The sequence below is a fragment of the Coccomyxa subellipsoidea genome (assembly GCF_000258705.1).
Source record: "Coccomyxa subellipsoidea C-169, whole genome shotgun sequence".
In the NCBI taxonomy this organism is placed as follows: Eukaryota; Viridiplantae; Chlorophyta; class Trebouxiophyceae; family Coccomyxaceae; genus Coccomyxa; species Coccomyxa subellipsoidea.
This window is the reverse complement of record NW_005178039.1, coordinates 2,940,358-2,954,462: the sequence shown is the minus strand read 5'-3', so window position 1 is coordinate 2,954,462 and position 14,105 is coordinate 2,940,358. Positions and strand designations below refer to the sequence as shown.

At 52.3% G+C, this 14,105-nt stretch overlaps 4 protein-coding genes across 4 annotated transcripts; 2 read left to right on the top strand and 2 right to left on the bottom strand.

Moving 5' to 3' along the window:
* Window positions 1-523: 523 nt before the first annotated feature.
* Window positions 524-2,233, top strand: COCSUDRAFT_13455 (hypothetical protein; the record flags this gene model as incomplete). The annotated part of the gene is made up of 7 exons (XM_005650089.1): window positions 524-663; window positions 753-810; window positions 909-1,031; window positions 1,121-1,360; window positions 1,465-1,616; window positions 1,726-1,937; window positions 2,040-2,233. 7 exons carry the CDS (start codon window positions 524-526, stop codon window positions 2,231-2,233), a joined length of 1,119 nt encoding a protein of 372 aa, XP_005650146.1.
* A 1,312-nt stretch (window positions 2,234-3,545) lies between these two features.
* On the bottom strand, window positions 3,546-4,347 carry COCSUDRAFT_32706 (hypothetical protein). Its single transcript, XM_005650088.1, has one exon. It carries the CDS (start codon window positions 4,217-4,219, stop codon window positions 3,797-3,799), a length of 423 nt encoding a protein of 140 aa, XP_005650145.1. The 5' UTR covers window positions 4,220-4,347; the 3' UTR covers window positions 3,546-3,796.
* Window positions 4,348-8,996: 4,649 nt separating this feature from the next.
* Window positions 8,997-10,375, bottom strand: COCSUDRAFT_28145 (hypothetical protein). Its single transcript, XM_005650087.1, has 4 exons — window positions 9,925-10,375; window positions 9,612-9,781; window positions 9,384-9,509; window positions 8,997-9,261 (listed from the first exon to the last, which is right to left on the bottom strand). Exons 1-4 carry the CDS (start codon window positions 10,247-10,249, stop codon window positions 9,073-9,075), a joined length of 810 nt encoding a protein of 269 aa, XP_005650144.1. The 5' UTR covers window positions 10,250-10,375; the 3' UTR covers window positions 8,997-9,072.
* Window positions 10,376-11,259: 884 nt separating this feature from the next.
* Window positions 11,260-13,934, top strand: COCSUDRAFT_61796 (MFS general substrate transporter; the record flags this gene model as incomplete). Its single annotated transcript, XM_005650086.1, has 10 exons — window positions 11,260-11,328; window positions 11,498-11,565; window positions 11,691-11,881; window positions 12,040-12,158; window positions 12,251-12,405; window positions 12,511-12,659; window positions 12,818-12,960; window positions 13,085-13,228; window positions 13,373-13,583; window positions 13,762-13,934. 10 exons carry the CDS (start codon window positions 11,260-11,262, stop codon window positions 13,932-13,934), a joined length of 1,422 nt encoding a protein of 473 aa, XP_005650143.1.
* Between the last annotated feature and the right edge of the window lie 171 nt (window positions 13,935-14,105).

Below are 14,105 nucleotides of genomic sequence, written 5' to 3'. Positions count from 1 at the left end.
CTGATCACCTATCACATTGTGGCACGCAAACTTGTGGCACGCAAACTTGAAGCTCGGCAACTTCCTAAACTTTGAATCCAGAGTCTCAGCTGACCTGCAGGTGACCTTGTCAACTAGAGGCGCTTCGGCCTGCCCTGTGCGCGCCGAGGTTGTCCAAAGGCACGCGTGCACTCTCTGCATTTGTACAAGTCAAGAAGTCTCCTACCACTGCATGAACCCAATTTCTAAGTTATAAGTTCACCAATTAGGCTTCTTCTGGGCAGCCCAACTGCCCTTTTGGGCCAGTTCCGGAACCTTTCGGAACTCTTGGTGATGGAGTTGGCCGACTTCAGAATGCTCTTCTTCTGGTCAATGTTAAGAGCTGAGTATGAGTATCTCCTAGCAGTATGATGTCGATGCATTGATGCGATTGCTAGGCTCCCTTGGCTCGCACTTCAGGGTGCAATCAAGACAGGCGATCTTGCGTCCCTTGAGCACTGTCACCCGGGTTGTCTCCCCAACTAATGCAGATCAGAAACCCAGCATGTCGATAGCCCGAGTTGATCAAGCACGCTATGGAGAACAGTTGTGTGCTAAAGTTGAGCGTGTCAAAGCCAGATTTGCAGACTTCAGCATGCCTGAGGTGGAGGTGTTGGAGTCTCAGAGTGAGCACTATAGAATGAGGTAAGCACCTTGAGTATAGTTGCTCGCAGTAACAAGCGCATATTTGGTGAATGGGAAGCATAGAATTCATGCTGTGCTGTTCTTTGCAGGGCTGAATTCAGAGTCTGGCATGATGGAATCGATGCATACTACATCATGTTTCAAAAGGTGATCAACGTACTCTGCGTCGCTTTCCTGCTCTGCAAGGCGACTGCTGAGCTTCACCAAAGTTGTCATGTCTGTTGCAGCCTGCCGATGACGCCGAGAAGCGGCATGAGAGAGTGCGCATTGATCAATTCCCAGTGGGGTCTTTGCTTATCAATGAACTTATGACAAAGCTCATGGAGGAAGTCCTGGAACAGCCCATCTTGAAGACAAAGCTGTACCAGGTGCGCAGCCACCGGGGTTTCCTTCTGGATGTCATCCGGATGACTTCCTTTGAGATGGCACCTGCACCGCTGCTCCTTGGCTCTTGCAGGTGAACTTCCATACGACTTTGACTGGCCATGCAATGGTCACCATGATCTACCATAAGAAGCTGGGGCCAGACTGGCAGGAAGCGGCAAAGAAGCTGCGGCCCATCCTGGGCAGCTGCCCGTCCAGCACACGGCCACATGTGGACATCATTGGGCGCAGCCACAAGCAGAAAATAGAGCTGGATGCGGGATATGTCTGCGAAACTTTGGCGGTTGATGGGCAGTCCCTCATCTACAAGCAGGTGAGATAAATTATATCTAATTGCTGCAGCTTGACAAGCAAGTGTGGGACTGATGCAAGTGCAATAGACTCTACAGCGCTGATCTATGCGCCATGTGGTTGCAGGTGGAAGGTGCCTTCAGCCAGCCCAATGGCAGGATGTGCGAGAAGATGCTGACCTGGGCAAAGGATGTGACCAGAGGCAGCAATGATCATGACCTCCTGGAGCTTTACTGCGGCAATGGCAACTTCACAGTAGCTTTAGCATCCAACTTCAGGTGTAGTCACTTTTCTCCTGCAGGCTTCATGGGCAACACAGCAATGATTACTTGAGACCAGTGCCAGTGGGCCAATCGACATGAACATAACGGTGTTGCCATCCTGCAGGAGAGTGGTGGCCACCGAGATGTCCAAGGCATCTGTGGCAGCTGCAGAATTCAATCTGCAGGAAAATGGCATTTCCAACACAAGCATTGCACGTTTGACAGCTGAAGAGTTTACGGCTGCTTGGAAGGGCGTCAGGGAATTTGAGCGAGCAAAGAGCCTGGACCTGAAAGCACACGACCTGCAGACCATCCTTGTAGATCCTCCAAGAGCAGGTGACTATCAACAAAGTCTAACCTGCATTGACTCTTCAACTCCAAACTCTCCCAGTAACTCTCCATTGATATTTGAAAGCTGCTCTCTTTGTCTGTTCGCAGGCTGTGACGCAGACACTGCTACATTGCTGAAGGAATTCCAAAATGTGCTGTACATCTCCTGCAACCCGGGGACCCTGCACAACAATCTGTTGGAGCTGAAAGGCTCCCACAAAGTTCTACGTTTTGCAATTTTTGATCAATTTCCATACACTGATCACATAGAGTGTGGAGTGTATCTTAGGCGTAAGGAGTAGGTCGCCAGCTTCTTGTAAATATACTTTAAATTCCAAGATCAGCGCTTTGCATGCAATGTTCAGTTATATGCATTTTGACTCTTTTCTTCACTCCTTGAGGACTACTACATCACGCAACACTTGGGATTTTTGCTTTCCAGTCTTCCTGATTTTTGCACTTACTCCACCAGTCATATGCATGCATATCCTGAGTTTGAGGACCGCTTTGAGGACTGCCTGAGGACCATATCATTAGGGACAAAAATCAACTTGCAACGAGTACCCAAAGCAGCGGGCACCCCAAAGTGCCCAGAATAGGCGCACGTGGTCCAATAATCCCGAATTTCGACGGAAACTTGTGTTTCTCACCAGACGAGGGTCCTTTTCAGTTATACGTCCCGTCAAACCTGATTTTAAAAATTTTAATAAGCTCCTACAACTGTTGATCAGGCCGCCCGATCCTGATTGCAAGCAATTGCGACCCGCACCCGTGTCGATGAGTCCATCCGGAATATGCAAGACGCTGCACGATCGTCGTCACTCGCCTGCGAAGGTGAGGTCGAATCTACTACTAGTCTTAGACACCAAAAACTGCTGTGTTGATTCTCAACGTCTCCTGCAACTCGAGAATTAACGTCTTCAAGTAGTCCGGAACAGATTCCGGAACAGATTGTGCACTGACAGCGAATCTGCCTTGCTTCAGAAACAAATGTAAGTTTGAAACTCTTTGATCTGCAGGCAGCGAGACAAAGGGCGCAGGAAAATGAAGCCTGGCGTTCCGTCAAGAAGTATGCGCTCGCGATCCTGCACGAGCTACAAGACGGTGGACCTGTTTCCTTGGCTCCGATTCTGCTACAACCATCTTTCTACGAGACGAAACATCTTTGGATAACGTTACAGTTTCTGGTAAGTTTCTGTCCCCGTCCTGTCTTTTCTTGAATGCTTTTGATGAAGTACTCGATTGCATGTGGTCCCTCCTTGTGTTTGTTACTAACTGCTACTTCTGCAAGTAGAATATCGTTCTGCTACAGGTTTCATGGAACTTTGTGGAATGCTCGCAAGCGCTCACGCCTCATGCGGATTTTAGCAGCCTGACTGTGAAGCTTGGCATGCCTGTGGAGGATTTTGACAAGCATGCAAGACTGACAGACATGAAGAATTTCTGCTGGATGCTTTGGTTTGAAATCAGTGGGGAAGCTTTCACACAAGAAGCTTTTGTGCACTTGCTGAAATTTGCTCATTAGAGGGCAGCCAGCTTGCATTGAGTCACAATGTGCATGTTGCACTGTATAAAGTTGATGACTGAAAATCAGTACAATAGCTATTTCTGCATGCTTTATAACATATTGACTGATAGAACATGATGATATCATTGATATCAGTAACCTGCACAACACTGAACCAGAATTTGTCACACACGGACTTGATCTCTTAAGCTAATCTTGATCTCTAAGCTGCTCATGCTGGCTTATTCATGTATTGGCTGTTTGTAGACCATTAAGCAACCCCTACATAAAAAAGGCATTCCTCTGTTCCACCATTTTTCGTTCATAAGATTCGGTATGCACATGGAGCACAAAATACTCATCCCCCCTCCTCCTGCGCCTTGCCCTTCTTCTTCCCAAGCGACTTGATGAAGGCAGGCATGGACAGCCCAGCTGCGTTGCGATCATTTTCCAACTGAGTGAGCACGCGCTGCACTGCTGTGGGCCCCGCGCGGGTGGCAGGCATCTGAGCTGCCAACCTCTGCACTTCCAGGGCAGCCTCCTTCCACTCAAAGAAACGCTGCTTCACATTCTTTTGGCTGCGCACCTCCAGCGGCAGGCAGCTAATGGCAGCACTGCCGCTGAGGCTGTCACCATGTTCCCAGAGCTGCCAGAACTGCTGCATGGAGTCCAAGTGCCTCAGCTGCGGAATTGCGCGCTGCAAACGCTGTGCAGGACCTGTGCTCCCACTCTGCAGGCCTGCGGTCGGTGCTACTGCCGCGCGTGCCGCTCCAGGCAGCATTGAGTTGTGCAAGGCTGCTGGTTGGGCTGATGCGCCCGCTGCAGCATGCTGGGGCTGCAACATCATGTCATTGATAGACACCACTGGCAGAACGCCGTATCCAGGCACAAGCACGAACTTGCTGTTCGCCACAATCTCGCTGTGCTCGCGCTGTTCCCTCTGCTCTGGAGTGCCCAGCAGCCTGGCGAATGGCCTGGAGAGGACATTGGACGAGCCCAGCACCGGCCCTGCACGCGCCGCTGGCGGCCTTGCAGGGGGCACCATAGGCGCTGCCCACGGTCTGTCCACATCAGCTTCAGCCGCTGCCGGTGGCGCTGCCGCTGCCACTGCTGCCACATGGGCTGAGGGTGCAGCTTCAATGGGTGCCACTGCCTCAGTCCTTTGTGGACTGCTGCCTGATGAAGCTGATAGCTGCAGCAGGGGTGCTTCATCCCCTGGCTCCCCCAGCTCTGGAAGCAAAGCCTCCTCCATCGCCTCCACCATGTCTGCAACAATCAAAATGAATGCCTTTACGGATCTTCATGTATTTAGAAAATTCCATCGAGAGCAGCAAACTAGAAGAGAGAAGCCACTTAACCTAGTTCTGATACAGGAAGCACAGTCAAGAATTTCACGCAGCATTGCAATAAATTATGGAACAAGGCATCCTCTATCAGGCAAGTACAGACCAGGCAGACATCCGCCTGAGGGCATGAAGCACATATAGAAAATCATTCAATAGCATGACTTACAGTGCATGGCTTGGAAGTGGTGGGAGTGATCAGAAATGAGACTTCTTGCACTTCTTGTAGAAACTGCACACCTTCAGGCTGCGCGCTCGGCTCCATGCGCGCAACAGTGGCTTCCAGATGCTGGAAGGAGCGCTGCTGGCTGGCTAGCTCTGAGGCATAGCTGGTGCGAGCAGCGCCGCGTCCCTGCACCGCCCTGACCGGGGAGTAGGCAGCCACTGCCAATGCTCCGCTGGCAGTGGTGGGCTGTGAGATGAACTCCCTGAATTGCATCATGAATGCACGCACTTCCAGCATGTGCCTGGCAGCTGTCATTGGCCGCATGCTGTCAAAGCTGTGGGCTGCCTTGTCCTCCTCATACTGCTCCAACAATTTCCTGCAGTCACCATAATTGTTATCAAAATCGGATATCTAAGTCCATGCCTCAAGGCCACATAGCTTCAAGCTTCTTGCTCTCTTGGCACAAGGCAATTCTACTCTCTGTGCCCTGCACTGCAACAAATTCACCTGAATAGCGGCGAGCCCAGCAGCAGCGCATGCACTGGATTCTCTGGGTATCGCTCAGCATCCTCAAGAGCATCTTGCACCACAACCAATGCCAGATAGTCTAGGGCGGCGGGAACGCTCTTCATGGAGTTCTTCACAGCGATCGTGCTCTCAAGCTCCTTGACAGTCTGCATGTTTCAGGGACAGAAATTGTAAAACAAGGTTAGCAAAGGCTTGGCAAGATGGTACCAGAATTTTTCCAGAGCCTCGGTAGCTTATTAGAGCCTCCCCACATTCACACAGGACTGTGCGCGCACCTGCCGCAGCTTTGGAAGGAAAGGGAACAGCAGATCCACCAGCCCCTGTGGCACTTGCACGCAGAAGCGCGGGTGCCAGTACTGCTCATAGTCGTTGGTCGCAGCGCCAGGCCAGCCAGCAGAACCGAGAAGACCAGCGGGCTTAAAGTACATGAGGTAACTCTTTGTCATGGCCTCATAATTCCACTTGCCCATTCGTGCAATGATCTGCAAAAGAAAGGTCCGTGAGACGATGGAGCCAAGCAAGAGCCCATAGACTGGGGCACAAACTCAATGCACTGACCAATCACAATAGTAGATGCTGCGCAATGTAGTTTGCTGGCATGAGACTCAGCCTACCCTTTCATCGATGCCCTCCTCGTCCAGATTCCTCGTTGCCAGTACCCGGAGAATATGTGTGACTTTCCTAACATGGACGCCCATCTCGTCCCGCACATAGCGCTTGATGGCCATTGCCTGTGTTGTGTAAGACAGATTCTCTCTCGGGTTGTTGGCAGGCCACATGGGGGTCTTCACCCACTTGTCAAAGTCATGCGGGTCTGGAAAGGGTTCCGCCATGATAGTGAAGCGATTCACAAGATGCTGCCCCAAGCTGCCATGGGGGCAGAGGGCAGGTTCTCTGTGGCGCAGGCTGCCAGAGAAGGACACCTTCCCATTTTCCAGGGTCTTGCCACCCTTCTGCACGAAAGCTAGCATAAATGCTGGGCAGGGCCCTGCAAGCACCAGGAGAGATTCAACTTTGCAACTTCACTGGGTTTCAGTGCCCAACATTGGACAGGAGCTGGTGCTGCACAGCTGTCAATTCTGCCTGATGAGATTGATCCAGAACGGCAAGTGCTCTTTCAGCTTCAAGCAAGTGTGCACACAATTTATGAGAACACAGGAACTCACCAATGCATTTGATCTCCCGCGGGCTCATCATATCCGCCAGAAAAATCATCCTGCCATCATCTGCTCGCCCAACGCTGGCGTACAGGTAGGCAAAGGAAGACCTGTCCCTGAGAGCAGTTGCACTCGGCGAGGCTAGCAGAAGCTTCATCAACTTCGTGTATTGGCCAATGGTCAGAGTGTCCTCCACTGTATTGTCCTGGGGGTCCACGCCCCCAGATGGACGCATGCCCTTCGCTGCCATGTTGTTTTTGAGAGTATCATAGACTGCCCCATATGTTGTGTCATCCTTCAAGGAGGAAAGCGACACCTGCATGCAAGAAAATTCATTCTGAAGCTCAGGTCTGGCTGTCATATTTCCACAGGCCACATTGCAGCACCCAAAAAGAATGTGCAGTCAACCCACCTTTCTGCGTTTCTCAGCAGGCAGGGCCGCCAGCTCCGCAGCATATCTGCTCTGCAAGGCGCTGTGAGCCCCTTCCAGGACTTTAAGCCTCTGTGAGCCACAACACATCTGCCGTTCTCAGAGGTTTCCTGTGTGAACAAAAGAAAGGCAACTTCACAGAGAGTGCGATAGAGGCAATTGAGATTACCAGCTCGGAGGCCTTCTGTGGCCAGTCCAACCCTGGCCAGTTCTTGCCGACCCAGTGAAGGAAGCGCACTGCCACATCCACACCCGCCCGCACCATGTTGCCATCATAGGGCTGAGCACGCTTCCTGCCCTCCTCATCGTGGAGCAAAAACCACTGCAAAAGCAATGCATTTATTCTGAGATCCATAACCAGTGCAGGCCAGGGCTCCAACAAATTGAATCGAAATGAGATAGTGCTTCACCTCAAATCTCTTGATAATGCTGTCATACTTTTTGATTGTATTCTCCCTGCCAGAAGCTCGCCTCTCCTGGCCAATCTTTTGCAGTTCACTGGCGGACAGCCTGCACTCACAAGCAGCAAAAAACATCACTGCTGCAAGACTTCCAAGTACCAGGTGGTTGAACCCGTGATCTGAACACCCTTTCTCTTTCTCTGCGCTTAGAAGACCACCTCACCGTGCAGTGGACTTCTTGGGCTTCTTTTTGGGCCTCTTTGCTGGTCGTATAGCAGCGTCTGGCTGTGACTCTGCCCCTGAATCACTATCATCTGCCAAACCCGACTCTGGATCTGACTCCTGCTCAAGGTCGGATTCGGAAGTCGGAGCAGCTGCAGCAGCCACTCTTCGCCTTCTACGAGGGATGGGCTGCTCATCGGAACTGTTCGGTACCTCTGACTGCGCTGTTTGACTCGCTGATTGCTCACCTGAAGCAAGACCTGCAGACCAATCCCAACGAACCGAAATAGTTGATAACTGAAAGCAATGTGAACCGAAATAGTTGATAACTGAAAGCAATGTTTGGAACCTGGTTTAATTGACATATCAGCAAGCAAAATGCGGAGCTCACCAGTTTCGGCAGACACTGTGCCGACTGCATGAGGCACAACATCAGGACTTCTCAAATGGTTTCGGGTTGCCAACGCCTGGCTCCGGAGTAACCTGCCTACCGGTTCTAATCCGCTTGCTGCCCTTCTCAAACTCACAAGAGATTCTAATAAATTATCAGCCTGCATACCGCACAGCACATGATCAGACACCCCATAATCAGGTTCAGCCCTCACGAAACTCCAACCAACGAGCATACTCGATCACACATTCATGCGCTAGCACTAGATTACGCGCTGGCATCCGTGCTAGGGCCCAAGGCGGGGCAGGCGGGGCTTCTGATCTCGCATCACACCTGCGCAGGTTGTCGGGTTCGTTTCGGGGCCATACATGTGCGTCCACGGCTGAAGCTCCAGGAGACAAGCAAGCATCACCTACTATCACGGTAGCCCGGACAAGACTGGGAAACGGTGCGGGATCACGCCAGAAAGTGGATTTGATTACAGCCACATTCACGGGCACATATAGCGGCTTGAGGACCCTTCCCTAGGAAAACCCTACGGACCCTGAGGACCCACCCGCATATATAGGGGTCCTCAAATAGTAGATATGTAGAGCATATGGTGAATCTGCAATTGTAACTTGCAGGTTGCTTTGTCAGCAGCTCAGACATAAATGAGTGAGGTGCAATTCGTGTAAATGCAGTTTCAATTGATTGCAAGCCTGAGTGGGTAGAAGGCTGCTTGGGGTGTAAAGTACGTGAGGTTATCATGCAAAGTGCAGCATGCCATGCGATGCACCCTCAGCTGACACCAAGGCAATCAGCAACTCCTGATGGCACAAAACCTCAATTTAAGGTACCTTGCAGAGTCAGGTGTGTTTCAGCACCAAGAGGTCCAGCGGTTTTGCGAAACCGCTGATTGGCCACATCGCCTTGGAGTTGCACAAAGCCATGTTACATGAATAGAATGTTAGGATTGACTTTCCTGCGGCTTGCGGAATAACCAACTGGAATGACCTAGAGCTGCCCAGTCCCTATCGGCTTGCGAGAGCCATCTCCAGACGCCCACAGCTCATAATCTGCCTGCAGCTGATTCAGAAATCTCGGCACCATCTTATCGAGCACTCTTTGCATCACGCTGCAGCCTGTGCGCTCAATGGCACTCACTGGCACCATTCGAAACCAGCCTGGCACCTCCAAGGCCACCTGTCAAACATTCCCACCAGGTATTGCCTTCAGGGACGCACAGTGCTTTGTTGTCATTTGAGCACAGTTGTGTGTCACACTGCACAGCTGGGCCATGATGGAAAACCAATTCTCCAGCAGACCTGAATGGAAGTGTCGCTTCCCAGCTCTAGCAGGTCTGGAGCAGGCCCAGAACTCCACCGCACGTCATTTTTCATTGTGGCAGTGAATTTGTCATTTGCTGCCACAACTGCCGGGGAGCCTTCAAGCTGGAGGAACATATGGCACCGTAAGAAAGAATAATGACGTCTGCTTTTGGAGCACTTTCTCCCAGACAGACTGGAAAAGCGTGCATTGGCCACGATGCTCACCTTGGTGGATAAGAGCTTGACTGTCGGCCCTCTCTCCGTGACAGTAACTGAGACAGTAAGGACTGGATCTATTGAAAAATTGAAGAGCTTCAATCCACCCACGTAGCAGCGAAATGTGGCATCGTCAATGCGCTCAATCCGCTTGGCATCCAAGACGGAGTACTGTGAGGCTGGCAGTGCCATGTATTCAGCTGCAGGCAAACGAGAACGACCCAGAGTCAAGTGAAGGAAAGGCGTGTGGCTGAGAGGATCACATCGACAGCAGATTTGGTGACAGTTAGAATCATTGCAGACAGCGGCTTTGAAGCATTACCCAGTGGTCTTGGGCCTTCTCTGAGTGCTAGCGCTGCTGATTTCTGAGCTTTGAGTACTGCAACTCGCCGTGAAGCGCTGGTGCTTGGGAGGTCTGCTTCTGTTTCATGCTTTGGGGCTGCTTCTGAGTTGGTGTTGCTCCTGCGTTCGTGAACTTGTATTGCTGTTACACTCCAGTCTATGCACCTCCTATCTCGTTGCTGTACATTGCCAAGCCTGTGAAGTTGTTGGCTTCTGGAACGATAGACGATGCAACTGTGACAGGTGACCTGGTAACCAACGCGCAAAAGAGGATTATGATGCGCTAGGTCGATCTTGGGAAGCATTCGAAACCAATGTGCGTGTACTTTGTGACTTTGGTCTCCTAGTAAATGAGGTAACAGCACGAATACTGTGTGTAAGAATAGAGCAGCAATCACCACTTTCTCTAAACTTCTTCGCTACAATGAAACAGTTCTTGTCCATGCGATTGAGGATGCCATGAAGATCTGGTGCGACTTGATCTCTGAAGTATAGCTATATTTTCCTATATACCCCTGTTTTAGGCGAGGCGCTATAGGAGGATACGCCTCATTAGCGATGTACTGTGTACTGCGGAAATCATGATCCACAATTGCACCGCCAAACCGTGGAGAGCATCAAATCGCGCTTTCGCGGTTCCTTGCGGCCGCAGAGGATCCGTTGACCGATGGGGGCACCTGCAATGATAAAAGGCGGCCAACCTCTTGTCTGCGGCCCCCATCTTGGGGTTGCCAGCGCCTTGCTCCGCGACAGGCAAAGGGGCGTGGCAGCGCTAAGGGTGGCCACACTTCCATTGAAAAGCTTGCGCGCTAGGTGCGTGCCCCATTTTGTCGCAGCTACAAGGTGAACAGAAAACAAGGGAAATTTGCGGCATTGCAGAGATCAACTGCTCACATGAGCAGGTCACAGTTTCCAGGTTTTCATCATGTGTGGGTAAGCGTACTGTACATCTCTAGGCTTCCGGGCCTCTGGACATCAAGGTACTTTGGAGTTTGCAAGCTTATGATGTTGACACATGCTGATTGTTGAGCTGGGAACGGAGGTGTATGTCCTTAGCTTTAAAGATTTTGTGAAGTACTCGCATCCCTGGAAAGTTCGCATCAAGGGCTGTTGCGTCAGTTTCGCTGTTACATTGTTTGGAGAATTGACCTGGGAGCTGACGCATGACGTGAGTGCGTGGTTGCAAAATGATACCCCCGGGCTTCATTCTTTGCCCTCGCTTTCTTATTATCGATATAAATCATAGTCTCATTGTGCAGGCGTATCAATCCACCGCGTACGCGGTGTTCTCTGCCTTCAAGCCCTAATTCAGCTGATGCTAGAGGAGGAGCACCCAAGCGGGGACGCGCTGATGTCACTTGTGCTGCGGCTAGTGCAGCAGCAGGTGGCAGTGATGCTGATGATGCCTCTTCTGCGGTAAGGCTGTATGCACTATCGAAAATGGGTGTTTAGGAAGGCCTGTTACACAGTAGATACATTGTGTGGAGGATTAATCTAATTAGCTGCCATTAGTGACCCGAGTAATGGACTGACGGCCTCTGCATCTTGACCAGGCCTCGGCTCACAGTTCTGCCAAGTTCACGCGCACCCGGTGGATCACTTTCATGGCCATGTTCACAGGGTAAGCAGTTTTCCCGCTTGTGCAAGGACAGACGCTTGATTGCCGATAAGTAAAGACCCAACACAGAGTGACATGTCATCAGCAGCTAGCAATCACTGACCTGGCAAGAGCTTTGGTCGGTGCAGTTACGCCAGCTTCTACCTCACCCGTAACAGCCTGGCATTCACAGCGCCCACCATGATTGAGGACCCAAGTCTGGGCCTGGACATGACCTCAGTGGGGGGCCTCACCTCCATGCTGCCGGTCGCCTACGGCTTCTCCAAGTTCCTGAGCGGCGTGCTGGGCGCGCGCACATCACCCACCATCCTCCTGTCCGGTGTGGTTCCCGCCTCGGCTCCTCCACTGACAGCGTGCATTTCCTGACATGCGATTCACTTGCTAGCAGACATAACACGGCATTAGTGCCATGCGTCTTCAGCTTACAAGTATTTGGTTGTCAGCAGTGCTCACAGGTATTACTTTGTGGTTGGACAGGGGGCCTTGCAGCAACCGCCTTGGTGAACATCGCGTTCGGAATGTCAAGCTCGTACCCCGTTCTGCTGGCGCTGTGGGGACTCAACGGCCTGCTGCAGGCGAGAATCATTGCCGCCTACGTGCATCACCCTGAAGACGATGCCTTCTCTCCCTATTTCGCCGGTGAATGTCACATGTTGCGGCCCCCACACCTACACATGTCTCCCTGCAGGGCTTGGGAGCTCCAGCATGCGCGCGCATCTTGACCCTCTGGTACCCGGACAAGGAGCGCGGCACCTTCTGGGGCTTCTGGACGGCCTCCAACAACATTGGCGGCTTTGCAGCGCCCATCCTGGCGGGCACAGCTGCCACCATGTACGGCTGGCGGTGAGTACCACAAGGCCGGTCACTTTCACAGTTGGCTTGCTCCTGCCCACAGCGCAGACGGGAGGCATGCCTGCAGGGATTGCAACGAGTGGGTGTGTGCCTCAGGTATGGCATGTTTGCCCCTGGCGCCGTGGCTCTGGCCGTGTCAGTGCTGGTTCTGCTCTTCATGAAGGACTCGCCCGAGAAGGAGGGCTTCCCGCCCATTGACGAGGGTGCACCCAAGAAGAAGGTCGCGGAGGAGAAGCCCTCAGCAGGTTGGCATCTGGTGTGTGATCATATTGAGCTTGGACTGGGACATCACCATGAAGTTTGCAAAAGACTATTTGACATGCTCGCCAATTTTGCAAAGGTGCCTCCGGCCAAGAGTATAGATTGCTTGCAAAGAATAATACTTATGGTGTGGGGTTTGCAGACAAGGAGGACAAGCCAGGCCTGCTGACGCTGCTGGTGGAGGACTGCCTGAAGAACCCGTACGTGTGGCTGTTTGCCATCTCCTACTTCTTCGTGTACGTCGTCCGGCAGGGCGTCACTTCCTGGTTCATCTTCTACCTCAAGGTGACAGCCATATTTGTGCACTCTTCTGTATTTTAACGATAAGCAGCTGTGCCACATGAGAAACAAACTCTGAACTGTGCTCAATGTGGAGCCTGCTGAGATGATGCTTGCTGGGTGCGTGCAGGACAAGGGCGTGCAGAACGCCGCAGTCCAGGTGTCTGGGCTTGAGCTGGGCGGTCTGCTGGGCAGCCTATCCTCAGGCGCCATCTCCGACTACCTCGTGCGCAACAACGATGGCACCAAGGGAAACGTCGGCCTGCGCGTCCAGGTGCTGGGCCCCTTGGCTCTTGCTGCGCCTGTCAAGAGTAGGAGCAATGGTGTGAAGTGTGTGACTGCTCATTGTGTGGCTGCCTTCAAGTTTTGAGTGCTCATGGAAAGTGCGGACATTCAGAGGGGCCAATATTTGGTGCAGGTGGTCATGGCGTATGCATTTGCCACTGCCGCACTGCTGGGCGTGTTCTGGGTGTCGCCCAACGTGGCATGGATCCAGTGGATCATTGTTGCTGCCGTCGGCTTTGCTCTGTACGGGCCTCAGATGCTGATCGGCCTGTGTGGCGCTGAGGTTGTGCGCAAGCCCGCTGTCTCCGCTGCTCAGGGATTCCTCGGCTGGATTTCCTACCTTGGTGCGCTTCTCACTATGTCCACTTGATGGCTGTGATCTCCCTTCTTTCTTGCTCTGACTTCTTTTGCGTACAGGTCACCCAGTCAGGACTCTGCGTTGCTGTTGCATTGGGTGGACTAGATGCATGCAGCCCCTGTGCTTGAGTATGGGCATGTCCAAATGGGATCCTGGTTCTGCAGGTGCCGCCAACGCTGGTGTGCCACTGGCCAAGATCGTGCAGACGTATGGCTGGAACGCCTACTTCATGTCCTTGATAGGTGCATGCGGCATTGTCCTGCTGCTGATGGCACCCATGACGCGGCTGGAGAGTTACTCCCAGAGGATGGCAAAGGCGGAGCTGAAGGCTGCTTGAGCAGGCCTGTAGGACACAGAGATCGATCTCAATGCGTACCGCATTGTCTGCTCTGTCATTACAGCCGCTGGAGAATCACCAGGCGGCAGAGAGTTCTGCGATGAGTGTTGAGGATTGCATCCGCATGAGGCAGCACCTAGACATTTTCTGCGGCACAAGCATTCTTGCAAA

Coding starts and splice junctions, on each gene's coding strand:
- COCSUDRAFT_28145 (XM_005650087.1), bottom strand. CDS start 10,249: ATGCTTCCCAAGATCGACCTAGCGCATCATAATCCTCTTTTGCGCGTT. Junction 9,782..9,924: donor AGAAGGCCCAAGACCACTGG/GTAATGCTTCAA, acceptor TGGCACTGCCAG/CCTCACAGTACTCCGTCTTG. Junction 9,510..9,611: donor TCAAGCTCTTATCCACCAAG/GTGAGCATCGTG, acceptor ATGTTCCTCCAG/CTTGAAGGCTCCCCGGCAGT.
- COCSUDRAFT_32706 (XM_005650088.1), bottom strand. CDS start 4,219: ATGCTGCCTGGAGCGGCACGCGCGGCAGTAGCACCGACCGCAGGCCTG.